Genomic DNA, 27,751 nt, shown 5'->3' with positions numbered 1-27,751 from the left:
TCTTAGTTTATTGTTGTTACATAATTAACACGATATAATTATGAATTGTGAGTCTAGTGAAACGTGATAACTTGCGCTGTCCTGTGCATCGCCGACGCCCCCAGGCGCACAGGTGTCGCGCATCGTCAGCTCGCCGCCAGAGGTCGCTGCGCTCAAAGCGACGCCGCGGAGCACTGTGATTTTGCCCCCTGCACGTAAACATCAGACATCCTCGGACAACACCCACCCTGCACTAAGAACATAGGCTTATGATCGCTAAAACTCAAAGTCATAATTCATAAATCACTCAGTCAAACGTCAACGATTAGGTGGCCGTTTATAACGACCATTGCAAATTACATTGTAACTGTTATAACATGTCACGATCTTATTAAAACAACGTCGCCTGCCCATTCATAAACATGACCGCACTGTTTTAAAATAGACACAAGCCTGCGTTACGATTGCAAGTCACATTTCATCTTTCGTGTACAGGATGCACGCATGCCGCATTAATAGCTGTGTCAGTGAAACAGCTCCGACTACAAATCCCAGGCTCATCTTGCGGCGTCCGCAGTGATACTGGGTGGGGGCTGCGGTGAGGTAATGTGCCAGTGGGTTGGGTCCAGAACGGGGGCTGACAGCGTATTCTCCTAGTACCAGCACCAGCGGGAGCGGCACAGATAGCTTGCATCCGGCTGCATGCGGCCAAGGGACCGGCCGGGTGGACCGCGGATACGGATAATAGCAGGAGGGATAAAGGAGGTGTCTGCAGGAACCGGCCGGTTAACGGTGCATTTAGATAACGGCGTGCATTTATCCAGCGCCTCCTTTTAACGCTGTCCATTGTCCATTTAAACAGCGCTGCATATTCCGACAGAGCAGTAATGATGCATATGCGGCTCGGGCTTGTCAGCGACGCCTTGCAGCCTTATATTTTATGACTTCAGTTCCCGAAATTTCCTCAATCTGAAGGAAGCTTGAATTTTATCGTTAGTGTCGAAGATGTCAAAGATTAAAAATTGCGAAACGGTCAAAGTGGTGGTGAGATGCCGCCCACTGAACCGGAGAGAGGAAGCGACCGTCAACGAGAGCATCGTGAATATGGATGTAAAATTGGGACAAGTGTCCTTACGGAACCCGAGGGCACCTACGGGGGAGCTGCTTAAAACGTTTACGTTTGATGCCGTCTACGATGCCAGCTCGAAACAAAGCGACCTGTACGACGAGACTGTCAGACCCCTCATAGACTCGGTGCTACTTGGCTTCAATGGGACTATATTCGCCTACGGTCAGACTGGTACGGGAAAAACGTACACCATGCAGGGCTTGTGGCAGGACCCGGAGAAACGAGGCGTCATCCCAAATTCCTTCGAGCACATTTTCACACATATATCTCGATCTCAGAACCAGCAGTACCTGGTCAGGGCATCATATCTGGAAATTTACCAAGAGGAAATCAGAGATCTCCTATGCAAAGATCACTCGAAAAAACTTGAGCTCAAAGAAAATCCAGAGTCAGGTGTTTACATCAAGGACCTCTCCTCTTTTGTGACCAAAAATGTCAAAGAGATCGAGCACGTCATGAATGTGGGCAACCAGACCCGGTCCATTGGATTCACCAACATGAATGAGCACAGCTCCAGGTCACACGCTATTTTCGTAATCACGGTAGAGTGCAGCGAGATGGGCCTCGACGGTGAGAACCACATCCGTGTTGGGAAGCTCAACCTGGTGGATCTGGCCGGTAGCGAGAGGCAGAGCAAGACGGGGGTGCAGGGGGAGCGACTTAAGGAGGCCACCAAGATTAACCTGTCCCTCTCCGCCCTGGGCAATGTCATCTCCGCCTTGGTGGATGGAAAGAGCACCCACATCCCCTACAGGGACTCAAAGCTCACGCGGCTGCTTCAGGACTCCTTGGGGGGCAACGCTAAGACCATCATGGTGGCCACTCTCAGCCCCGCCTCCTCAAGCTATGAGGAGACCCTGACCACACTCAGGTACGCCAACCGGGCCAAGAACATCAAGAACAAGCCACGGGTCAATGAGGACCCTAAGGATGCCCTTCTCCGGGAGTTCCAGGAAGAGATAGCCAGGCTGAAGGCCCAGCTGGACAAGAAGGGCATGCTGACCAAGAAGCGAAGGCGCAACAGCCGGAGGCTGAGGAGGAGCATGGATGGGGAGGAGGCGATGGATGGGGATGGGGAAGAGGAGATCGAGACAGACAGCATGGAGAAGGACATGGAAGAGTACATGAAGGAGCAGGAGGAGAAGCTGGAGCTGGAGAAAGCTGCCATAAGGGACGACCGAAGCCTAGTCGCTGAGGAGAAGCAGCGTCTCCTGGATGAGAAGGAGAAGATGATGGCCGACCTGAGAACGGAGCAGGAAGCGACGGAAAAGCTAACAGCTAAATTCAAGGTAAGAAGACATCATGGTTTGAACCAGTTATTGTTTCTTCTGAAAGAAAGTAGTTTACCAGAAAGAAAGAATTGGAATATAAACAGTGCAGTGCACTCCACTTTCACGTGTTTGGGGGGGGGGGGGGGGGTTGGCCACAATGCATAATGTGTTATCAAAACAAAAGGGGTGGAGGCAGCAATAAATGAATCATTTATAATTCTACTGTAGTCTTAACATGTTCTCTGTTGATTTGGTTGTGCTGTTTGTTTCTGGATTGGCACACAATGTGAAAAGGAATATAGCTAAATATTAACTTTTCTACATAATAAGCAGATATGTAAGAGGAAATAAATGTGTTTCATAATTCATTGAAAAATTATAAACTTGGCTGTATGAAAGGATTTATTTTTAACAGTCTCACTAAATATATTCATTTCAGGCAAGAGATTTGTCTTTAAGGGGCAGGAACATGACAATGGGACAGAGAACTCTGTGGAATTAGTGAGTGGAGTGAAATAACAGGCCTGTCATCTTTTTCCCAGAGCTGATCTTGGATTGCAGATGTTTGCAGGTTTATTTTCATTTGATGCTATTCAGCTGAATATTCAACCGAATTTCATTTTTCCTTTTTGAGTTCAGAGAGATTAATTTTTCCTGTGTACTAGCCCAGTAGTCTTTCAAAGGTACATGGAGTATACATGTCGAGTGGACATGACGGTGGAATGATACTTGCACAAATACGAGTACAGGTACATTGGAATGTTTAATTTTCTCTCCTTTTTTAGTTTTTCTGATTATATTCACAGATCTTTGTGGGGACCTAAAAATGGTAATTTTGGAAAAGGAAAAAAGTCAGTTACTGTTACTGCCTTCTGGTTCAGGTCTGTTACTGTCACTGTCCCCTAAGTCAGACCAGTTACTGTCACTGTCCCCTAAATCAGACCAGTTACTGTCACTGTCCCCTAAGTCAGACCAGTTACTGTCACTGTCCCCTAAGTCAGACCAGTTACTGTCACTGTCCCCTAAATCAGACCAATTACTGTTACTGTCCTCTGTGTTGGGTCAGTTACTGTCACTGTCCCCTAAGTCAGGTCAGTTACTGTCACTGTCCCTAAGTCAGGTCAGTTACTGTCATTGTCCCCTATATCAGGCCACTTACTGTCACTGTCCTCTGTGTCGGATCAGTTACTGTCACTGTCCACCTAAGTCAGACCAGTTACTGTTATTGTCCTCTGACTCAGGTCATTTACTGTCACTGTCCCCATGTAAGGTCAGTTACTGTCATTGTCCTCTGAGTCAGGTCAGTTACTGTCACTGATCCTATGTCAGGTCACTGGCCTCTGTGTCATATCAGTTACCGTCACTGTTCTCTGTGTCAGGTTAGTTTCTCTCACTGTCCCCTAAAACAAGTGAGTTACTGTCACTGTCCTCTCTGCCAGAATCTGTGCAAACTTTCCACATGACATCTATAGTCTATAGGCATCAACATTGACAATTTGGTATCAAGAACTCTAAGTATCTAAAGAATTGTGAGTAACGCTTTACATTAAGTGCACCTTCATAATACGTTCATTATGTGTTCATAGAACATTCAGTTCACCTACATAATGCATTCATGATGCATTCATAGAACATTCATAAGCAGCATGCAAGTACACCTTAACATTCTAACAGCCCTTAACAGCTTTAATATACATTAACAACAAATATTACATGATTAATTATAATGTTTATTATTATTATATAATGTTTGTTATTAATGTATATTACAGCTGTTAAGGGATGTTGGGATGTTAAGGTATACATACATGATGTTTATGAATGTTTTATGAATACTTCATGAATACATTATGAAGGTGTACTGAACGTTTTATGAATTAAATATAAAAGCGTTATGAAGGTGCAGTTAATGTAAAGCGTTACCGAATTTGGTAATCAGAGAGTATTTATAAGTTATATATTAGAGCTGAATTAGCATTTATCCTTTTTAAATCCATGGACTATAGTGAGGATACATATCATGAATGCTCTCGGCCGTAATACACTATAAATACCTTCATAATGCATTATAATGGTAAGTATAATGTATTATGAAGATATTTATAATATATTATAGATGAGAGCATTTGCAATGCATAATGAACATGGCTATAATGTTATGCCTTTTTGTAAATATTTATAGCTGTGTTTATAATGCTTTATGACTGCATTATAATGCTTTATGAGGGTATGTATCATGCAAATATATTTAAGTCAAGTGTTACTGATCTCATCAAGCAGTTACCCTGCAGTTCTCACAGGCTGATGATAAAAATGACTAAAATGGTTTGTCTTTGCTGGTTTATACCGATAAATGTTGTGTCTTGGGAATGCTTCAGTGATGGACATTGTCCTCCTGGTCTTTTTGAGGATGTAGGTGTTTTTGGCTGATGATCCCAGCTCAGGACATTGAATCCACCTAAGTAATATGTGTGAAAGTCCATGATGGAGATGCTCCTGTTGCATGATTCCCTGTCACATGGTCATATGGTCACATGGTCACATTACCTCTGCCACTCCCACATGGTTCATTATGCCTCCTTGGCTTTCAGGTGACTCGTATGTGACACCACATTAAATATTCAGTGTGCTTCTCATCTACAGGTCACCCAGAACATATCGATTTTGTTTTATTTATTTTTTTCCCCATCATGCACTAAGGTAGACTGTGTTCTCCATCACATACTGAAATAGACTGTGTTCTCCATCACGCACTGAAGTAGACTGTGTTCTCCATCACACACTGAAATAGACTGTGTTCTCCATCACGCACTGAGGTAGATTATGATCTCCATCATGCACTCAGACAGATTGTGTTCTCTGTTACACCCTGAGGTAGACTGTGTTCTCCATCACGCACTGAAATAGACTGTGTTCTCCATCACGCACTGAGGTAGACTATGATCTCCATCATGCACTGAGACAGATTGTGTTCTCTGTCACACCCTGAGGTAGACTGGGTTCTCCATCATACACTGAGGTAGACTGTGTTCTCCATCATGGGCTAAGGTAAACGGTGTTCTTCATCATGCACTGAGGCATACTGTGTTCTTTGTCAAACACTGAGGTAGACTGTGTTCTCCCTCACACACTGACGTAGACTGTTCTCTAAGGTAAACGGTGTTTTCCATTGTATGCAAAGGTAGACTATATTCTTCATCACACACTGAGACAGATCGTGTTCTCTGTCACACCCTGAGGTAGACTGTGCTTTTCATCATGCACTGAGACAGATTGTGTTCTTTGTCACACCCTGATGTAGACTGTGTTCTCCCTCACACACTGAGTTTGACTGTGTTTTACATCACACACCGAGGTAGACTGTGTTCTCTGTAACACACACTGTGGTAGACTGTGTTCTCTCTCATGCTTTGAGGTAGACTGTGTTCTCTCTCACGCTTTGAGGTAGACTGTGTTCTAGCAGACATCTGTTTTTGCACTTTGGGACATATTACTGGGTCGGCCCGGTATAACGCAGAGGGGAGTGACCACTGCATCTATGGACAGGAGGGCAGGCAGGTCTGTCCCGGAGGGTGTCTGCATCTCCGCAAAGTCCTGTTCACATGGCATATCATCAAGGTTTAATGGTCACTGGCATGCTACCCAGGGTGTACCCCAGCCTGCTATAGACAGGTAAACTGGTTTAAACTCTATTAGTTAGAGAAAAGGTTGCATCATGTTTAATAATGTCTATAACTGTACCATATACTGTAGCTGTGCTGCACTGTGTAACACTACTAATCTGCATACATGTGCTGCGTACTCAGACACGCAGCTGCACGGAAGTTGAAAAGCATTAGAGAAATACCTTTTTGTGTGTGCGTCCTGTTGCGTGAATAATGACACGGTGAGTCATGGTGTCTCTGTCTTCCTGTCAGCTTCGTTTCCTCCTCAGACATCAAAGCCCCGTAAACAATGGGCCTCTGCGAGCGTGTTGTGGCACCGAGCATCCATGTGAGCGGGTTAGCGGTTAGCGCTACACAGTAGCCATGTAGCATGGGGAGGGTCTCAGTGTGTGTCTGTGTCCAGGTATGCATTACATTGTGGGGACCAAATGTCCCCACAATATGATTAAAATCTGTTGTGATGTTGTGGGAACCGCATTTCAGTCCCCACAAGGGGAAATTCATTTTTTTTTTTAAATCTGTGACTGCAATCACAGATTTGTGTTTTGTTTAGTCCCAACAAAGATATGAGTACAGGTCTGTGTATGTTTGTGTGTGTGTGTGTGTGTGTGTGTGTGTTTGCAGTTTGCATGTTTCCACATTTTTTTTAGATTTGAGTCAACTTCGTTGTCATTGTGCTGAATATAGGTACAGAGCCAATGAAATGCAGTTAGTATGCAACTCGGTGCCAAAAATATATATACAGATACAATAAATACAATTAGTTACAAATAAATTATATAAATCTTAGACTGTAAATTCATGGAGTTTCCTGCAGCTACTCTAGTCTCCTCTCTTCCATGCATTTGGGCAGGTGTGTCTCTGAATCTCCCATAGTGTGCGATGGTGTGTGAGAGTGATCTCCCCGTGATGGACTGGAATCCCAGCCAGGGTGCCTCTCTGCCTTCTGTCTCCAGGCTCAAAATGACCCTGAACTCATTAAGCCAGCATGGAAAATGGATGGTATGAATACAGTAAGAATTCAATTAGATTCACCTGCTCTTACGTTGCCCGAAGACACTTGTTTGTCCTGTAAATCTGTGCTGGATTGATTATCAGAGCTCACCTGTCACTGGTGAAAATGTACAGGAAGAGAAGATGGTGCTGACCGGCAGGGCTGGAGGATTCTGGGAAGAGCTTTTGAGAGAATGTACCACTGCTGGGCTGAACCAGCGTGCCGGGGGGCATATTCACCCTCTAGATTCACCCTACCAGTCCTGTAGTCCTGTTTCTGGGTTAATAGCATGACGTACCATGGATATTTATAAAGCAGAAATACAGATGTGAATTTGCAATGGCTTAAATATTTAATTCCCATGAGTACAAGACTATGAAGTGTGGAAGGTGAATGTGTTAAACATTGAACTTCCATGTAAAGTCCCAGTTCCCTTTAAATCAGTGTGTTATTCTCTCTGTGTCTTGGAGTAAGTGGTGCTTTAAGTGATCCAAGGCTGCCGTCTTGGGATCCTCTTTTTTGCGATGTCTCGCTTAGTGATCTTCTTTGCGTTATGGATAATCAAGTCCTAATAGGCTGTTTTACATTTTTTTTTTCTTTTTTGCTTTGTCATACGTTTGGGAAATTACATCACTCTGACAAATTGACGGACTGGACCGCGTTGACCAGTCAGAAGGGGATTTTTTTCAGAAATGATTGGTCTAAAAGATAGCTTATATTAACCTGGCGGGAGCTACTGAGAGCTGTTGTCAGAGTCTTAAACACAATTAAAAACTGCACGTTTTAGTTACAGCTCAATTCTGTGTCTGCAGTGGAAAGTACAGGATCATTTTCTTCAAATTTTAAAACAGATGGATTCTGAGAATTGAAATCATAAGCAAAAGATAATCCATGGATGAATCAAAGTTTGTTTTGATGTCTTCTGAAGAGTTTTTTAATACGTCACGTTAAAGCATTTAGTAGTGAATTTGCGTGTGCGATTTACAACCATGACGTTTCAACTAAAATTACCTTTATTGGAATTTTCACGTCACAGTCCTGTAAATTCATGTGGAGAAAAAAGTAGGTTTCACGTGGATTTAGGTGAGCCTATTTATTATGCCAACAGGATCAACATTTTACACCAGATTTTTCCCTTTGACCACTAATATCTCAGGTGTTTGGTCATCACCCAGCACAGAACTCATGGTGAGGGTTACGGTACTGTTTCGTCAGGGTACCCTCCCATAATTCCATGCTCTTTGGTGAGGGTTACGGTACTGTTTTGTCAGGGTACCCTCCCATAATTCCCTGCTCTTTGGTGAGGGTTACGGTACTGTTTCGTCAGGGTACCCTCCCATAATTCCCTGCTCTTTGGTGAGGGTTACGGTACTGTTTCGTCAGGGTACCCTCCCATAATTCCCTGCTCTTTGGTGAGGGTTACGGTACTGTTTTGTCAGGGTACCCTCCCATAATTCCATGCTCTTTGGTGAGGGTTACGGTACTGTTTTGTCAGGGTACCCTCCCATAATTCCCTGCTCTTTGGTGAGGGTTACGGTACTGTTTTGTCAGGGTACCCTCCCATAATTCCCTGCTCTTTGGTGAGGGTTACGGTACTGTTTTGTCAGGGTACCCTCCCATAATTCCCTGCTCTTTGGTGAGGGTTACGGTACTGTTTTGTCAGGGTACCCTCCCATAATTCCATGCTCTTTGGTGAGGGTTACGGTACTGTTTTGTCAGGGTACCCTCCCACAATTCCATGCTCTTTGGTGAGGGTTACGGTACTGTTTTGTCAGGGTACCCTCCCATAATTCCCTGCTCTTTGGTGAGGGTTACGGTACTGTTTTGTCAGGGTACCCTCCCACAATTCCCTGCTCTTTGGTGAGGGTTACGGTACTGTTTTGTCAGGGTACCCTCCCACAATTCCATGCTCTTTGGTGAGGGTTACGGTACTGTTTTGTCAGGGTACCCTCCCATAATTCCCTGCTCTTTGGTGAGGGTTACGGTACTGTTTTGTCAGGGTACCCTCCCATAATTCCCTGCTCTTTGGTGAGGGTTACGGTACTGTTTTGTCAGGGTACCCTCCCATAATTCCCTGCTCTTTGGTGAGGGTTACGGTACTGTTTTGTCAGGGTACCCTCCCATAATTCCCTGCTCTTTGGTGAGGGTTACGGTACTGTTTTGTCAGGGTACCCTCCCATAATTCCCTGCTCTTTGGTGAGGGTTACGGTGCTGTTTCGTCAGGGTACCCTCCCATAAATCCCTGCTCTTTGGTGAGGGTTACGGTACTGTTTCGTCAGGGTACCCTCCCATAATTCCCTGCTCTTTGGTGAGGGTTACGGTACTGTTTCGTCAGGGTACCCTCCCATAATTCCCTGCTCTTTGGTGAGGGTTACGGTACTGTTTCGTCAGGGTACCCTCCCATAATTCCCTGCTCTTTGGTGAGGGTTACGGTACTGTTTCGTCAGGGTACCCTCCCATAATTCCCTGCTCTTTGGTGAGGGTTACGGTACTGTTTTGTCAGGGTACCCTCCCATAATTCCCTGCTCTTTGGTTTTCCCACAGCTGATTTTGAGATGCCTGCAGAGGGTCATTGTGCTGTTTTGTGGAATAAGGCTCCAGGCCATTCTCTGACCCTGTTCAATTTAAGTGATTACAAGGATGAAGGATGGATTGTTTGATAGGTGCCTTATTTTCAATCCATTCCATCCATGCATCCATCCATTTTCTGAAATCACTTGTCCTATTTAGGGTTGCAGGGGGTCCGGAGCCTATCCTGGATGCTACGGGTGCAAGGCGGGGAATAACCCAGGATGGGGTGCCAACCCATCTTTCAATCCATGCTTTTTCTACAAAAGATAAAACATATAATAATGCTCTAAAGTAACTAATGATGTAAATCACTTGGTATAGTTACATAAATCACAGGACGTGCTGAGGATCACTGAATGTAGCTACAAAAATTACAGGAAGTGCTAAGAATCACTGAATGTAGCTACAAAAATTTTAGGAAGTGCTGTGTGTCACTGACTTTAGCTACAAAAGTCACAGCAAGTGCTGAGGATCACTGCATTTAGCTACAAAAATCACAGGAAGTGCTGAGGATCACTGCATTTAGCTACATAAATCATAGGAAGTGCTGCTGATCACCTGGTTTAACTCCTCTGAGGACGGCCCGCCCATGCTGAAACATTGATGAGTGAACAGCAGGCAGCCAGCGAGCTTCAGAACAGAAGGATGGCTGAGGTCTGACTCCTCTGTCAAACATAAACATCTCTTTGCATAACAGAACAAGCAGATTCCCCTTTTCTTTCTGTATAGGGCAGGAACATGGGGAATAAATTGCAATCAATTTGTCCGTTTGTTTGAAATAAACCCCTCTACTAGTAACATCACCACCAGAACCACAAGATGGTATTACCCAGCCCATAGACCACAGTGGAGATATCTTGGTCATGCTTTTATTCAAGTGTATACAGTAAAGTTCTTGATGCTGGCACTTTCTGTAAATGTGTAAAGTTCCTGTGAAGAGGTAACAGTTTGCTGTTGTCATAGGAGAGTTACTTGCTCTCATCTGTCCAGGATTATTAGAATGATTTCACCGTTGGATTTCACTTTAATCAAGGCCCTTAACTGCCAGTTGTTCCTGCTTGGTCCTGCTCTCTCTCAACAAAAATGTATGTTGCTTTGGATAATAATGTCTGCTAAATAAATGGAATGTAAGGTTTCCACTATATTGACACCAGCTTTGATATTCATATCTATTCAATAAGCATCATCCACCTTGTGAAGCTCCCTGTTACAGGGAGCCATGCTTGCAGTGTGGGTTCTCCACCCACAGGCCGTCCGTCTTGGAGAGGTCACTAACCCCCAATGAAAGGCACTGAGGCAACGTTAATTAGTCATGTTAACGCCAGAAAAAAAAGCCCATTGTATGGACTTGAAATGACGGGGGGTGGGGGGGGGGCACACAAAGCCAACATTGTTAGGTTTCTGATGCTTGGTACTGTGCCGTCTGCCTGTTTAACTCACATGTCACGGTTATTTCAGAGCTGGGGGGTGCTGTGGGAGAGGCTGGGATTTCTCTATGAACTTGTCTTCCTTGAGCTGCTTCATATCTCCCTCATTCCTCCTTAAAACTTCTTATTTTGTCATTAATAACACAGGATCAGAGCATCGTGGGATACATTCATTTTGGCCTCCTCGCTTTGACGCCTAAACCTATTAACCTGCCTTATATTCAGGTTACATGTCACTGTCAAGTGAGTCACGGTTCCTGAGTCATTTCAGCTCCTGCAGTGCCTCACTTCTGAGCTCAGTGACTCAGTCCTATTTCTCAGACTGATGTGGCGTGAGATTACTCAAAGCGATACATTTGGTGGGACATGGAGGAGCATGATTGTAGCTGCTAATTTGTTTGACATAACCGAGCATGATTTCTGTGATTTTTATGGGGAAATGCCCCCACCCCCCGTCAGAAGGCATGGCCCTCAGATAGGTTGTGCAGGATAATTAGTAAGCCTCTTTTTCTCATCTACCTTTGAATTGATGGATAAGATTCACCTAGGAACTCTTATGCTGCCGCTTTTTTTCCTGGGGATGCTTTATGGCGTTGTACGCCTTGTGCCAGCATTTCTACAGGGGCGATTCCACTAGTCAGCTCTTAGGCTTGGCAGTTTGAGGTCAAGTCAAAATAAAAGCTGAAATCGCTGACTCAGAGTCTAGCTGCTGGTCCCTAAGGTCCACCAAAGCAGCATCTGTACTCACAGTGATGAGTCATCCTGATATTTTCCAAATCTTATTTACCATTACCTGTGGATGCTCCGGTCTGAAGTATTCTGGAATATTCCATGTGCTTCTTTGACTTCACTGGTGTCTTGTTTAAGTGTTAAATTTTTAAATGTTGGCTTGGTATCATCCCTGTGCTTTATGTCTCCATGATGAAGGGCTTCAGATCTGAAGCTGTGCTATGCAGTAAAGCTGCTTCCAAAGTGATGCGCAGGCATTAATTTTGCTGATTTTGATATGCTTGTATGGTCAGCACCTGACGTTATAAAATCAATTTTTTTCCATCTTAAAGAACTGCTTTTATCCTTTTTTACAATGTTGGTTTTTTTTTCGGGGATCTGCATTTCTGTGGGAAGGGAACAATGGGATTCACGTTACAGCACTGTGCCTTGTGTGTCAGTGAATCACACCCTTCCCACAATGCACTGTAGCCTGACAGTTGAAGGTACTGACGTTGTAGTGGATTCGGCGACCGCCCTCCGTCCTATGACAGTTTGAGGCATTCGGGTCTATTGTCTCCTTGCCGGTTTTTTACGCAGTAAACACTAGTAGATTTATTGCTAAAATTGCCTTAAACCACAATGCCATAAATGACTGTAGTTGCAAATAAAGCAGGTGCAGTAATACTGGTTTTTAGCAAGTGTCTATTGGTTAGCTGTACCTAGGCTATTTTTATACAGGCTATTACATGATGCATTTGCGTAATTACAGTATAAAGGGTCGTTGTTCTTATTAGATATAAAGATGGCAAATTAGCCTATTTATTCAATTCAGTTTTTGTTCTTATATTATGTGTTACATCCAGGGTAGAGTACAGCCGGTGTCACACAGTTTGAATGGGCTCCAGCAGTGAAGCTTGTGTCCTGTATCAGAAGGAATTGAAGACCTAATTGTCTCTGCAGGTGTTTTTACATTGGGTTATATTTTTAGCCAGTTCCCCCGCACAGCCAATGAGCAGAGCTGCAGCAGAAGGAAGCACCAATCAGATGGCCCCAACCCCGAGCACTGAGCAGAGCAGACAGAGTGCTGGTTGTTATGAGACCAAATCGGGGCAGACTGCAGAAGCAGGCGAGATCGCCAGTGCAGCAGTCGCTCTGCAGCCCGCAGGCTGTGAAAACCCACCAGTTAGACCTAAAGCAGAGTGTGTTATCGTTCTAAATACACCACATGGAGCTCCAGAAGGCTGCAGGCAGGCAAGCTGAAAATTAGCATGTGAAGCAGAGGGGATTATGGGAACGGAATCAGGAGTGTTAGAGCTGAGGGGAGGATTTACATCCAGTTCTGGGCTCTTGTGTCTTTCCAGTGGTTTATGTGTTTTTATTGACCTAACATGGCCACAGTGGTGGCAGTGGGGGGCAGGGGGGTGTTCAGGATCAGGTACAGGATGATATATGTGTGGGAGCTGAGCATGTTAGTCAGAGGAATACGCAACCCAGCAGAAAAAGCTTTTTATTTTATTTTACTATATTTTATGCTTTAAGTGGTAGATCAAATGACAGTATGTGTATCTGTTTTAAGGCAGCGATCCTCAGTACAGAATGTGGAGTAATCACGTTTATTTGTTGATACCACCCCCCCGAAATCAGGGGAAAAATGCCCTAAATGAAGTGTGCCCTCATTCAGTGGGCGTTCCTACCTCTGCCGTGGTGCAGAGAGTGTTTTACTCCTAAAGCGCAGAATCTGCAGACCATCAAATCCCAATACCCACAGAGGTGTTCTGCCATGTACTGACCATCTGCTGTCTACGAGGAAGAGGGTGGAGGGGGGGGGGGGCGCTGGTTGCTCCTCGCTGTCTTTATTCCCTGGTTCTGGGAGGGCTGTTTTAAGGAGGAATAGGGTTAATTTCTGGGGGTTGGTCATAGCCTCACCCTCCCAGTATATGTGAATACAGAGTGTGACAGCCCCCCCGTGTATAATTCCACTGAAAGACTGATTGCGTCATTTACCCCTGCTGCCTAATTCCCGAATGGAGGCCAGAGACCCCTAGGCGAGGCGTGACCTTTCCCTGCCGCTTTAGGTTGATTCACCGCCCCCCCCCCCCCCCACCCAGAAACCAGAATTCAGGAATTTGAATCTCAGTTTTGACAGAATGACTTACTGTGTGATTTACAAGAACGCATAAATAATAGAAATGTCTGTGACAGTATCTACATTCCAGTCACTGTTTACTGCAGCAGAGAGAATGAGGTGTCTCCTCATCTTCATACCTTAAAGACAATCTGTCCGCATCTGTAGCTTGTATTTTTTGGCCAATGCCCGAAATTTAACCCCTTACAAATGGCCCTCGGCCAGGGCGGCCCATGAGAGGAGGGAAAAGAGAGGCCCTTCGGGGCCCAGTTGCTAGGGAGGGTCACATGTGCATTAGCTAGGTAACAGCAGATTAGCTCTGCGGTGGTGGGGGCTCATTCAGATTTTTCAGGGGCCCAGTCATGTCTCAGCCCTTGTGGGCACTTTAAGGGCCCGAGCAAACGCTAACTGCTAAAGCCAGCAATTAAATGCTAACATCCAGGCGTGTTCACTTTAGAGGTGTAAGTCACCATGCGTACCTGACCGTACTTGTGTTCTCCTGTACCCATTTCATGTCATCTTCCATCGCTGAAGACCAGTTCCAGTACTAAGAACACAAGTACAGCGGACAGTAAAATCCCCAAATCCGCCCAAAATATCAAGAATACAGCGGCTGCATCCTCGCCGAACTAGACCAGCCCCATAATTCATTGGCCACAAGTTTGTTCTTGGAAGGCAAGGTCGCAAGACCGGTCCTGCCAAGACCTGAAGTATGATCTCTGCGTTCTTGGTATTGAGATTCACGCTGGATCTTTAACTCTGACATAAATGAGGGAGGTCAGATGCCTAAGTTCAAGCATTGAGTGTTCAGAGTGTCTCCCAGAACTATTTGTGTACTTTTAAGCAAGAGACTGTGAACTGAATTGCAAGTGATAGGTAGTATATTCTGCTAAATGACATACATGTTCATTTTACTTTATGTTTGTAATAAAGCTACACTGTCATAAAGTAGGTATTGGTGCCGTCTGATTGAGCGGGACCCAATGACTTCACAGAACACAATTAACTGCTTCTAAAATGATAACTCTCTGCTTTTTATTCCAGGGATTTTATTAGTCATAGCAATACGGTATATTATGGCATTCAGGGTATGCTGTGGCATTTTGAATTCTTGGCTGGCCTGTGAATTTAACTGCCCCCCCCCCCTCTCCACTTGGCAGATTTTACTCCAAAGTTTCAAAATATATGAATACATTACAAATTTCTTATGCCACGACGTACAATGTCTGCACGATATCAGTGTATGAAACAATAGATGTCGCCCAAGCCTAAATTAGCCTAGACTTGCCAGTCAGTCACGCTTCTGTTGGGAACTTTCTGCTGAATTCTGAGCCGCTGTGCTCAAACGTCACGTGTTCCTCATGTGTCCAGCTGCTGACCATCTGCATTCCCCCCTCATCAACAGGCCATGGAAAGCAAGCTCCTGGTTGGAGGGAAAACCATCATGGACCACACCAACGAGCAGCAGAAGATGCTGGAGCTGAAGAGGCAGGAGATCGCTGAGCAGGTACAGCCACCCCTCCTTAGAGAGGCTCCCAAACCATCTCTCACATGGTCTCACATTTACAGGCACCTGCAGAAAGATATTGTGTTAGAAATACAATTAATAGCATTTATAGTGAGGTAAGAAGGACTAAAGTGACATGAGACAGCCCTGTCATTTGTGATTGCAGCAATGCATCATGGGTAGAGCTGTGTTATTATTGACCAGTCAGCAGAGCAGCTGATTGGTCATCCTGCCAGCATGCTGATTTCCCACAATCCTCAGGGGCCCATCTTCCTCAGCTCTGATCTTCTACTCCTTGGACAGTCTCGGTCCCGAGGGAATCTCCCATCTAAACCATTTAAATCAGGGCTGGATCTTTAGTCTAAGTTTAGGTTTTGAGGCTCCATCTTCACTGATGGAAGATACACAAGCCTTCGTTTGCAAAGTGCGGGAGTTCTGGTACAAATATAAATGTCACTTTTTATTGGGGACTATGTTGCATTTTCAGTGAATGGTTCTGTCTGAACTATGCCTTATGAAAAGGAAGCAGTTTTGTTTTGATTACTACCCCCCGCCCATGTGAGTAATATATCTGTGGATTTACTTACTGTAAGAGAAGAAAGGAGAGTGCAGTGATGCCACTTTGAAGTTTCTTGCAAGATAAAAATGCAAACCAATGTGGTCACATGACTATGCTCAGTGTTATACCATAAAAAGGTGCTTGTAGGGAAAGAGATGTATCACAAGAGAATGGGAATTGTAGAAAAATTATGAACTGGCCGTAGAGTGTGAGGAGTAACCTTGGTGGATGCTGTTTCAGCGATCGGTTTTCTAGCTGTGTGGGTTGTCTGGCTCTCCACATCGGATTTAGTTACACCCTTACACCTTCATGAAGGGCATCGGCCAATGTTGCTGTCTCCGCTCAGCCTGTCCGTGGTGAGCGCGCTGCACAAATGTATGGCAAATCAGATCAGAACCGCGTGCCTGAAGGTCCATCTCGTGGTGAATGTGACAATCAGCATCCCTGCTGCCCACCTCTCTGCTTATATCTTCTGCTGCATTTTTTCCTCCATAATTTTTCCCGGGAACAGAAGGACAATCAGGAATGGTTTTCCTGGGGTTTCTGCACATAATGCAATGGCGACCTACAGAAAAAGTTTCCATTCCCACTGTTTGATCATTTCTGTAAAAACACTAGTTTCATGGACTCTCAGATTTTCTTGAGCGGCTTCACACTGGCTGGAGATCGAACATGGGGTGGGGGTCACAGGATGGGGGTGTCATGTTGGGGGGGGGGGTCTCGTGACAAAGTGAGCCATGCTTCTCTTTCTGCCCGCAGACGCGCTGCGAGCGAGAGATGCAGCAGCAGATGTTGCTGCAGGATGAGGAGACGGTGGAGCTGAGAGAGACCTTTTCCTCACTACAGCAGGAGGTGGAGCTCAAGACTAAGAAGTTGAAGAAGGTGAGCTATACTTCAGATCTCCTGATCCATCGCCCCGCAGGCCGCTAGTAACCAAAGGAGGTCAGCAGCTATTAACAATGTGCTCTACAGTGAACACAATGCAGATGTGACTTAAGGTTGATGAATGATGGCTCTCACCTCTAGGGTTGGGGGTTCAAATCCCGCTCTGTGTGTGTGAGGTGTTTGTATGTCCTCTGCTTGTCATGCAGGTTTCCTCCAGGTACTCTGCTTCCCTCCCACAGTTAAAATACATGCAGTTAGGCTAATTGGTGTCTCTAAGTTGCCCATAGAGTGTGACTGTGTATCTCTCTTCCATGCTGTACAACAGCCTTGATACAGGCTCCACAAGGCACAGGGAGTCCAGCAGATGCATAAGGACAGTGTATGTGAAAGTGTTTGCCAAACGATATGTAAGACCCAGAATGGGATTGAACACTGTTCCGGTTTTACACGCCTGTGCACATGATCTGAACACTAACTGCAGGTCTGTGGAGTGACATCATCGCCTGGTGCATGCTACAATGTCGCTGAGCCATCTCCGTGTCTAATGTTGAGTCTGGGATTCAAAGATTCAGAAGCCTTACTATCATTTATACAAGTACAATAAAATAATAAAATACTTGCTTGCATACCTCCCTGCAGAATTACCATAGCGGATTAAGAACAATAAAATAGCAAATGACAAAACAGTCAGAACAAAAATATACATTATATACAATATACACACAATAAACATGCAATATACAATATTCAGTATATAATAACATACATGTAGGAGAACAAGGTGCAATTTAAGGTTTAATAAATGAGTGGTGACTCTGAAGTCCGGTGCTTGTTTTTTTGTCACTGCGGTGTAGTGAGACACACATGTGACAGTAACTGGAACACAGGTGTGACCTCTTTTCATTACTTCACACTCGTGTGTCAAAAACTGGACCCGTTGAACCTGTTAGGGTTTCTGCTAATGTTCATGTTTCAGCTCATATTGACATTGTACGACGGAGACGACCTCCTAGGATCAGTAGATGAGTGCGTGACTGTAGCCCCCGGTCTAATTGGACGCCTTCTGTGCCTTGTCCCTCTTCTGCCCCCTCCCTGTAAACTGGATGAGTCTCGTCCTGTCGCTCTGCTGCTCTCCGGACACATGCACACTTTATCAGTATAAAAAGGTTGGTCTTCACCCCGTGACTCGCCATCGTCATAATGCATCGCCTGCAGCTGGCCATCTGGCCGCCATAGCCATTCCAGGGGTGCCCGGTGAAAGCTGCCCCCCCCTGGCCACTAGGGCCACGTCTGCAATGTTCCCCTCCCACTAACACTCATTTGCAAACCCCCCCCTCACCGACTGCACTCTAACAAAGAGCCAGCTAACCTCTGTTTGACATTGAGAAGATCATGGTCTCGCTTTGCCTTATATGTCAAGTGTGGAAGTGGTCTTCAAGTATGGTGATTAAAATGCGGCATATGGGTAAAACTAAGCCTTGAGGCGTGTTGATTATATATATATTTATGTTGGTGGTGTTAAACTTTATCCACAGTTCCTGACATAGCCCGGGAGCTTCAATTGACCTTTAGAATGACATTTACATAAATACATGGATCATGATGGTCAGGTCGTCTTGAAGTCCTCAACTGTGAGCCGTCCCGCTGCAGGAAACCCATCACGTGCCATGCTTAGGTTTTGTGGAGTCGACTGGAAGACCAGCCTTTGTGTTTCCATTCACTGATACTAACATCTTCTGGAAGGACTGGACGTGGTCCTGCGTCTTGTCCGTGGTTGTGTGTCAAGGAATTTCTCTTGGCAGCATGCAGGGAGGCAGGCTAACTGCAAAGGCGCATGTATAGTCTGATGGAAACATCGGAAGGACCTGCTAGATGCTTGTTCTGTGGCTCCCTGCAGGATGGTGTCTCTGTGGGGAGGGGCAAGGCAATAGCTTTGGTGACGGAGTATTGCTGTGGGTGACTGAGCGGTTGCTAGGAGACGGCTGCCTGGATGGCCAGGCTTTGCCTGCAGAATGGAAGCCCCCACTTCCTTCAGCCCCCCTCCCCCGCTCCCTGCTTCCTGCTCCATGCCCAGGCCCAGTACTTAGAGTCTTATCTCCTCATCCCGTTTCTCCCTCGCATCCGCAGCTGTTCGCGAAGCTGCAGGCCGTGAAGGCGGAGATCATGGACGTCAACGACGAGCACGTGAAGGCCCGGCAGGAGCTGGAGCAGACCCAGAATGAGCTCACCAGGGAGCTCAAGTTCAAGTGAGCCCCCCCCCCCTCTTTCAGAGGCACCTCCACGCGAAACCCGCTCTCTGACTGAAGTTTTTCAGATTAAGGTGCGGTCACACTAGCGCAAAAAAAATCGCGCCGTCTTCGCAGCGTGGAGCAAAAGTGGGTGTGGAACAGGACGTGACGTTTTGTTTCGAAGCAGTGTTGGTGTATTGATGTTAATAGGGAATATTGCTAATAAGGATTAAGTCACATATATTTTGCCTTTAAAATACGTATTTAAACTGCTTATTACAGTCAGTATTGAGGAAATTATTAGTACAGTGGAATAAATCCATCTTGTAATATTATCCTTCTAGCCCGGAGAGCTAAGTGTGAAGCATACTAACTAGCGATGTTATAAAATGCACCGTAATATGCCTCCTACTCTCTGAATGCTCACTGCCACTCAGGCAGGTTTTCTCCTGTTTACAAATTTATATTCTGGCAGTCGACAGTTAAAAAGAATTGGCCGTTCCACGGCCCACAACCAATGAAGCTGAAAGGTCAGCCCCACCCATACCACACACGATTGGTTGACCTATGTGAAATTGCAGGTCAAAGTTCAATTAAGATGAACTTTGTGAAATCACTATTCCATGGGAAGTGAGGAATCTGATTTTCTCGTTCTGCAGCTATAATGGAAGTGAAAGAGACACAAATATTTTTTTGCACTAGTGTGACCACACTAATAGACTGAGAAACATTCTGTAGTTCAGTGTTTCCCAAACCAGTCCTCATGGCACACTGGACAGATCCGCATTTTTGTTTTATCCCAGTTCCCAGAACACCTGACCCACCTTACAGGTGTGCTGAGAACTGGGATAAAACAAAAATGCAGATCTGTCCATGAGGACTGGTTTGGGAAACACTGCTGTGGTTTCTCTAGTTAATCTAAAACCCAGGAAAACAGCAGCAGTAGGTCAACCTAAACCTCGATGAAACCCACTGGACACAAACACGCTGCAAGCTTCAAAGACTCCTCTGCTTCTCATAATTGCCTTTCAAATCTAATCTTCACTAACTAAACTCGCTAGGTACTTTTTCAAAAGGTACAGACCATGCCCTGTCGCCTGCTTCAGGTACCTGATCATTGAGAACTTCATCCCACCTGAAGAGAAGAACAAGATAATGAACAGGCTCGTCTTTGATAATGAGGAGGACCAATGGAGGTTCCAGCCTCTCGTTCCTGCTGAGAAGTGAGTGATCTTACCCAGCCTGGGCCCACAGCCAGATCGGACAGTGATATTCGGCCCCATCTCTGAAGACCTCAATCCTGGTCTAAGTTATTCTGAATGAAGTCATCTGATTAGCAGATAGACAAAGCTGTTTCTAATGCCAGTGCTGGATCTCTGAATCCAGAATGAAAATGACATTTATTTTTATCAATAAACAAAAGAGGCAATTTCACTGCAGAACCGGAGACAATAGCTGCTTATTTTGCCTCTGTCTATGCCTATCTTCAAGATTTCCAGGTGCTCTAAACGTGCATGTTTAAGATCGGCCCTCTTGACACTACAGTGCTGCTCAAACTCAGGCTGCGAGTGCAAAGTGTCTGAGCATCTGTATGGAGAGTCAGCATTTCTTTTGCATGTGAGGTCAGGAGTTCTGCAGGGGGAAGCGTCCCTGCCAGGAGAGACATATCTGAGGAGGAAGGGGGGTAGGTAAGCAGCAGAAAAAGGAAGGAAAGGAGATGTTGAAAAGTACAGATTTCAATCACTGTGCTGTGTTGGGTCTCTGAAAGTCACCCTCATATCTGCAAGTCATTCCTCCATGTTGACAATAACGCTTGGCGAGAATTGAGGCCCTTTCATAAACGTGGACGCCAAACGTCCTGCCGCTGGCTCCCAGGTCACCTCTCAATCCCTTCTGCGGCATGAAGAGGCTGCAACATGAGACTGCAACACATAAAATAAACACAGCATGAACACAATGTGATTTGTCTGCTATTATACAGCTTAGATGGATATATTACTTTATAACAGGCTCACACAAGATGATAGTAGGTTTTTTTCTTCTTGGCAATAAAGAGTGGGGAGCCGATAGGGAGATGTTGGCCATATGGCACCATCTTGTTAATATTTACTTATTATAGTGTCTGCTTAAGGACGGTCATAAACAACACTTAGTGGAATAAGAAGCCTTTGTATTGCGTATGAGCTGCTTGGCTCGAATGTCTGGGCGTTTCCTCTGTTATCTCAGCGCCGTTCACCTTGGCACATCGCTGACGTGCAGATGAGACATGTCACCGCGCCTCTGTCACCGCCGACAAGGTCGCGGGTGGGGGGGGGGGGGGGGGGTTGCAGAGGCCGCCCTCCCCCAAGGCCCGTCGGCTTGGCATTTGTCCCTTCATCTCGGTCTGGATGGTTCAACTGCTTGTGGAAAGTGTTCGATGCACGCCGAAGTTTCCACGTTTACAGGGTCTGAAGCAACCTGTATGGAAAATGTGCGATGTTTGATGCAGTATTAAGCTGATTAGGCATGCGGGGAACTCTACATGCAGTATCTGATGTGATCTTTTTACAGTGTGTGCAGAGTGGTCTGGCCTGACCTTGGTGAATGTGAAGAATTAGGTGCCACGTTATTACCTGAATTGTGGGATTTAGCACCTTTTGGTGCAGGAGGTCAGTTACGCTGTGACGTAAAACAGTTTGCGCCATTTTGGACTCCTTCAGCTGATCACAGTCTTGTGTGCTCTAGCAAGTTGACCTTCCCTTTCACCCCTAGACTGTTATTTAAATCTGTAATTAGAAAATGCTTACAATCACATAATCTGATGCTGTCAAAAATGATTACGGCATGTTGTCCAAGCTGTTGTGTGGTTCCCGTTTTAAAAGGCCATTATGTTCATGCTTTGAAACATTAAGATGGTCAGTTTGTGCAGGGACAGGGTAGGAATGAACGTGGAAGAGACAGAACTAGGAAGTGGTATCTCAGGATGAACTTCAGAAGGACGTTGAAGGTGAATGGCCTTTTCTCCTCTTCTTGTTGCAGTAAATTCATGCAGATGAAAAGGAGACCAGCTTCAGCGGTGGGCTACAAGCGGCCAATCAGCCAGTATGCCCGCAATGCGATCGCCATGGGGAGTCTCTCCCGGTACCGGGTAGGTCGCCATCCTCATTCTCTAGGTACCTGGTAGGTAGATGCTCCTTTGATTCCAAGGGGGTGTGACATTAACATGGCCAGAGAACCACTGCAATTGATATGGGAACTTCAAACTGATAAGAGTCACTGCGTCATTGATTCCAATGGGGATAGTAAATTAGCGCATTGTGATTGGAAGATGGAGCCTCATGAGGCACAGAGATGCAGGGAGTCCCTGCATAGCCCCCAGCTTGGGCTTGGAAACCTCGAGGCGCCTTGTGTGCCAATCTCCCACCTCACCATCCTACCCCAGGCTGAGAACATCATGCTGTTGGAGCTGGACATGACCCCACCCGCCGTGTTCCACCTGGACTTCCCCAAGAAACACCTGGAGCAGGACCTGGCGCTGCAGCTGAGCAGAGACCTACTGCTGGACAACGCCACCTACAGGGAGATGGCTGCCGCCACGCGAGTCAAAAAGTCTCGGTCCTGGTGAGTGAAGCCGTCGGGTCACATGTGAGACATTCGAAGCTGGCAAGGGCACCCAAAGGCCACATAGCGCTGACCACAGCAAATGAGTCTGGCGTTCCTTAAAAGGGCAAGTGAGAATTGTACATTGTGAACAGTAAACTGTCGTCGAAGATGTCATCGATCATTCATCATTTCATAGCACCAAGGGCACGGATCTTTACCGTGAAGGTCACGAGTGACAAAACCAGCTACGTTGGAAGCTTCGACGGATTCATAAATCTGTAGCTAATTAGAAAAGGCGTCTGTGAACTGCAAATGTGCATAAACAGTCAAGTCTCTGGGGCGGGTTTGTAGTTTTTGGGGCCACTCTCAAAAAGTTGCTTTGGGGCCCCCAGTCTAGTGACTGTTTGTGGTCAACAGGGGGCCCCTCAGGGTGGTTTGAGTGGCGGTAAAAGGTGCTGCTGACTGCTGTCAGTCGCTGATGTGAAAGCATGAACATGTCTGCAGTGCTAACATCCCTGTAACCCCCCTCCCCTCCCCTCCAGGTGTCAGACCCCACGTGTGATCCTGCCCTCGCCTTCTACCTGCTCTCTGGCTTCAAGGCCTCAAGCCCCCCAACACGAGCAGGGGGCTGCTTCCAGCCCCTCCCATCCATGACGAGCCACCACCCCCACCTTGGAGTGGCCTGGCTCATTCTCATGTCCTCTGGGTTCTGTACTCAAAGCCTCTTAACTTGTGTTGTGTTTCTTGTCGCGGGAACCTTCTGTAACAGCAACAAACTGAACAGCGCAGCCTCTGTCCAATGTACTATAATCTGAACCAGGGAAGACACTAATCTGATGAGCATGTTGTCCGGTATAGGTTTTTAACACAGTGCAGCCCCCCCCCCCCCCGCCACCAGACAGATAGACACACACACACACGCAGTGTAGGCCTCACTGCTGCAGTTACACATATTAAGCTTCTCCTCAATGGATTCCCTGGAAGCTAAGTGCTCGAATTTCTCTTCAGAGAAGCAACACTGAAACTACTTGAAAAATCAGTTTACTGTTATGCGTGGGGCCCATGTTAGCATGGAGTCTATATTAGCATGGGGCCCATGTTAGCATGGAGTCAATATTAGCATGGGGCCCATGTTAGCATGGAGTCCATATTAGCATGGGGCCCATGTTAGCATGGAGCCCATGCTAGCGTGTAGTCCATATTAGCACAACACCTGTGTTAGCACTGAGTCCACGTTAGCGTGGGTCCATGTTAGCATGGAGTCCATATTAGCGTGGGGGTCATATCAGCATGGAGTCCATATTAGCATGGGGCCTGTGTTAACATGAAACCTGTGTTACCGTGAGGTTCGTGTTAACACGGGATCCATGTTATTGTGGGTGTATATTGGTATAGGGCCTGTGTTAATATGGAGCCTGTCTTACCATGGTGTCTGTATTGACATAGGGCCCATGATAGTGTAGCACCCATTTAAGCACAGATTACAGGTCTAAGGGTGTCTTTACACTTTTTCAAAGCAAACTTTTGATTTTTCAAAAGTATTTCAGAGCTTGAATTCTAATATTTACCATGGATAACCCTGTTAGCTGCACATGTAAAATCCTAAGCATATACCAGTTTTGAAAGAGACACACAAAACAATATCAGCTATAGTTAGATTTTACTAAGATTATTCATTAACAATTGACATCACCAATCAAATGTCCTATAAAAGGTGGCAGGTAGGTTGATCAGACATGGTGTTACTATGAACTGTTTAAGTTCCCACATACGAGTTGTTTTCCTGATATTATGATACCATGGAGCTGGTATAACCTGACATATAAGAAAGGAAAGAGGATATATTCATTGACAGAAAGAAATACCAACAATGTTGAAGTAATAATCTCATGGTGTAAATACTGTTTTCCGGAGCCCTGATTTCCGATGTATGTGTCCTGTTTCATTTCTAAGTGAGTAAGACCACTAAAACCTGAAGACAACATGTAAGCATTTGAAGGCATGAAGTAACAGCTTCAATTCAGGGGAGGTGAGCTGCCCATAACAGTGAGGGGGTGAAGAGACACGGTTATTATTATTATTATTTTTAATATTTTCAATGTAGATGGTTCATTTGGATAATAGTTCTGTGAAAATAGGAGTGGTATTAGAGGCAGACTTGTTAACGTGATAATCGTTTACTTCCTCTGAGGGTTACCCGAAAGCCAGGGTTCTCAGCAGAAACTAAAGCTCTCCTCCGGGTAAGGGGATATGACCGGCACTGCGGGCGGTGTGCCGTATGCGCTGACAGCGGGGATAAGTTTAGGATTACACTAATTAATATAGGACTGGTTAAGCGGGACAATGGAGATGAATCTGGCAGAGAAATTCTGAATGAATTATTGATTCTGCCCACTGAAAGGGCTGCAAATTATCATGAAGACCACCTTTGGCCGTACAGGCAAGAACAACAACCTTGCTCTTCATCTATGTCTGCCTTTTGACTGTTCTTCCGTTTTCCGCTCGGCTACTGGACACGTGTCAGAATGAAGTCAAGTGCATCTAGGTTTTCCTGACTTGTCAGTTTAACTTATTTTGTGTACTTTTTAAAGGTTGTCCCGGGAACTGAAATATACATCATGAGCATACCGTCAGTGTTTATTACTGCAAAAATGGAGCAAGTATGACTTCTGCAGGGTTGAAAAAGAAAGAGGCAGTCTTCAAGTAATTGTGTTTACGTCGCTGTCTCTGCATGATTCATTAGGTCAGTGTTTTGCAATCCGGTCCTCGGCGACCCACAGTCGGTCCGTGTTTTTGCTCCCTCCGAGATCCCAGCCAGACAGTCCATATTTCCTCCCGAGGACCAGATTGGGAAGCACTGCTTTAGGGGATAATTTAGCAACAAATCGGGGTTTTCCCAGCATCTTGACCTGAGGCTGTGTGGATCATAGGAGATAGACGCTAAATGTAAACCACTGACTCATGCTGCATCTTACATGGTGAGCAGAGTCTCCACCTACAGCAATCTCTAATCTGCACTCGTGGGACAGCAGATGGAGTAGCAGAACACACCTGTCCAAACGGTCATTGGCAAATGTTGCTTTTAAAGAACCAGTACTTTTTGGAAAGGACCACCACTCACCAAAGAGTTAAACCTTTTGTCTGTCAAAATAAACCCCTAAAACAACCAGGCTTTAATCCACATGTAATAGAATAGAAATACCAACAGTAAATCCAAGGACGCCAGCCATTTTGCACAAAACATTACAAAAGACATATACAAGGTTAAGCAAACATCCGCAATGACTTATATGCCCTAAACATCCCTGGCGTGTGGTACTCCCATTTTTTCAGTCCTTGCTCTATTTTGCGGTCTCTCGTTTGGCCTTCAGGCCTCCTGCTGGTGACTGACTGTTATTGCAGGTATAACAATTCGTGTTCTCTTTTTTTCCCTACGGCCAAACAATGGCCGTGTATAACGCAGTGCTGAGACAGAGCCCAGGTAGCATGAATGTGTCACTGCAAGAGCACAGGTGACACCGTACGCTATCACTGGCAGTTCAAGCCCAGGAAAATGTCCCTGCTTCCATCCCATTAAATGCATTTTTGCTGAACCTGTCGCATAACAATCAGGCACTGAGACCCACGTCCTGCCCCACCAGCATTTTGCAAAGGCCCAGAACTTGCCTCGAGGGGACCCGCGGTTCTTCTGATGCGTGAGCGCGCTGGCGCGTGGGCACGGGTACGTGACACGGGTGTGGACGGATGACGTGGCTTGGCTGCCATGCTGTGTTTGCTGCCAATATGCAAACAGCTGCCTCAGTGACACCTCGGGGCCTTGTCGTTGTGCCGCTTTTCATTGAGCACAACGGTACGTGTCTCGCTGATGCTTCTTTACTGCTGTATATAAGTACACCAAGCTGGGCTGCGGCTCACTTCGCCTCGGCTTAGGAGCCGTCCTTTCTCAGAACACGAAGCCAATCCTATTACTGCTCTGATGTCACTCTCCTACATTTGTTGTAATTATGTGTGCGGACGACGGGACAGACCCATCTCTGTATTACAGCTCTGCACAGTCAAGGAATAGAATAACTCGCATTTTAATTGAATTGCAAGCAAAATGCACACGATGCATTGTAAATACTTAAGTTCTTTGAATATTTTTTTTTTTTGTAAAATAATTAGGATTTTCATATTTGTGCGTAGTACTTTTTGAACGCCTTTGTTGCACGCCTCACCTTAATCTCGGATGATCTGAGTGACTCCCGAATGCACAGGAAAGCAGCTGTAGGGAAATTCTGGAGAGGACACGAGGACCAAAAAGGTTTTTCCTGTTTCTATGGCAATGTGTTTGACATGAGAATGGATTTCTGTGGCTCGCCTCTTTTCTCTTTATTTTGTATATTTATTTATTTCTCTTTTCCGCTACCATTTTATGCTATCCTATGAATCCTGCTTGTCTGTAAACTGATGAAGGAAATGAATAACGCAAATGAAGTGCTACAAGAGAAAGCCTAATAAACGTACACTTAAAAGAAACGTCCACTGTCTGTTTTTGTCTGAACCGGGTCTCTGGAGAGCATCAGGAAGCAGCAACTTCTCTAACTTCTCAAGTACAGAAAAGTTATCTGCTTAATTTTTCCTTCAGAATAGTATACTTTCTAAAGCCACTATAATTGGTCTAAGCGATTAAATAGCCATTATTAAACGAATTGCCAATATGCAGCAGTGTGAAAATTACTCCAACCTGGGAATCATGGTCACTCCTGGAATAGGCTACTTGATCACCCTTGTTGCCACCCCATATAAAAAATGAAAACTAAATATTGATTATTTTAAGGTTGGCGCCTCATCCTGGGATGTTCGGGATATGACATATGACATGCAGGTACAGATAATGGATGGATTACGGTCTAATCTGAAGGGTAGAAGAGACGCGGTGCGACGTGGCCGCTGTTCTGTCATAAAATCCTACCTATCGAGACGTGCTGTCGAGCCTTTCTGCGCATGTGCAGTTCAACCGTTTTGGGGTTAGGGTTAGGTTTTAGGGGTTAGGGTTAAGGTATGGGTTTTTGGGGGTTTTGGGGGGGAGGGCGGTTAGGGTTAGGGCTATCGATTAGCACTACGGTAGCATTTTTC

The 27,751-nt window shown here is 45.5% G+C and overlaps 1 protein-coding gene across 1 annotated transcript; it reads left to right on the top strand.

The window, feature by feature from the left end:
* Nucleotides 1-533: 533 nt before the first annotated feature.
* kif3ca (kinesin family member 3Ca) lies at nucleotides 534-27,151 on the top strand. The gene is made up of 8 exons (XM_023826608.2): nucleotides 534-2,397; nucleotides 15,278-15,379; nucleotides 16,698-16,820; nucleotides 18,951-19,069; nucleotides 20,158-20,274; nucleotides 22,070-22,178; nucleotides 22,473-22,651; nucleotides 23,176-27,151. Exons 1-8 carry the CDS (start codon nucleotides 985-987, stop codon nucleotides 23,285-23,287), a joined length of 2,274 nt encoding a protein of 757 aa, XP_023682376.1. The 5' UTR covers nucleotides 534-984; the 3' UTR covers nucleotides 23,288-27,151.
* The last annotated feature ends 600 nt before the right edge of the window (nucleotides 27,152-27,751 follow it).

Source organism: Paramormyrops kingsleyae, chromosome 19 (assembly GCF_048594095.1).
Source record: "Paramormyrops kingsleyae isolate MSU_618 chromosome 19, PKINGS_0.4, whole genome shotgun sequence".
NCBI classification, from domain to species: domain Eukaryota; kingdom Metazoa; phylum Chordata; class Actinopteri; order Osteoglossiformes; family Mormyridae; genus Paramormyrops; species Paramormyrops kingsleyae.
The sequence above is the reverse complement of the archived record's forward strand: the minus strand, read 5'-3'. Positions and strand labels throughout refer to the sequence as shown.

Bases quoted from the DNA above. Each gene is read 5' to 3' on its own strand.
- kif3ca (XM_023826608.2), top strand. From the start codon at position 985: ATGTCAAAGATTAAAAATTGCGAAACGGTCAAAGTGGTGGTGAGATGC. The intron at 19,070-20,157 runs GTGAGCCCCCCC...CGCCTGCTTCAG, and splicing joins ACCAGGGAGCTCAAGTTCAA to GTACCTGATCATTGAGAACT. The intron at 22,652-23,175 runs GTGAGTGAAGCC...CCTCCCCTCCAG, and splicing joins GTCAAAAAGTCTCGGTCCTG to GTGTCAGACCCCACGTGTGA.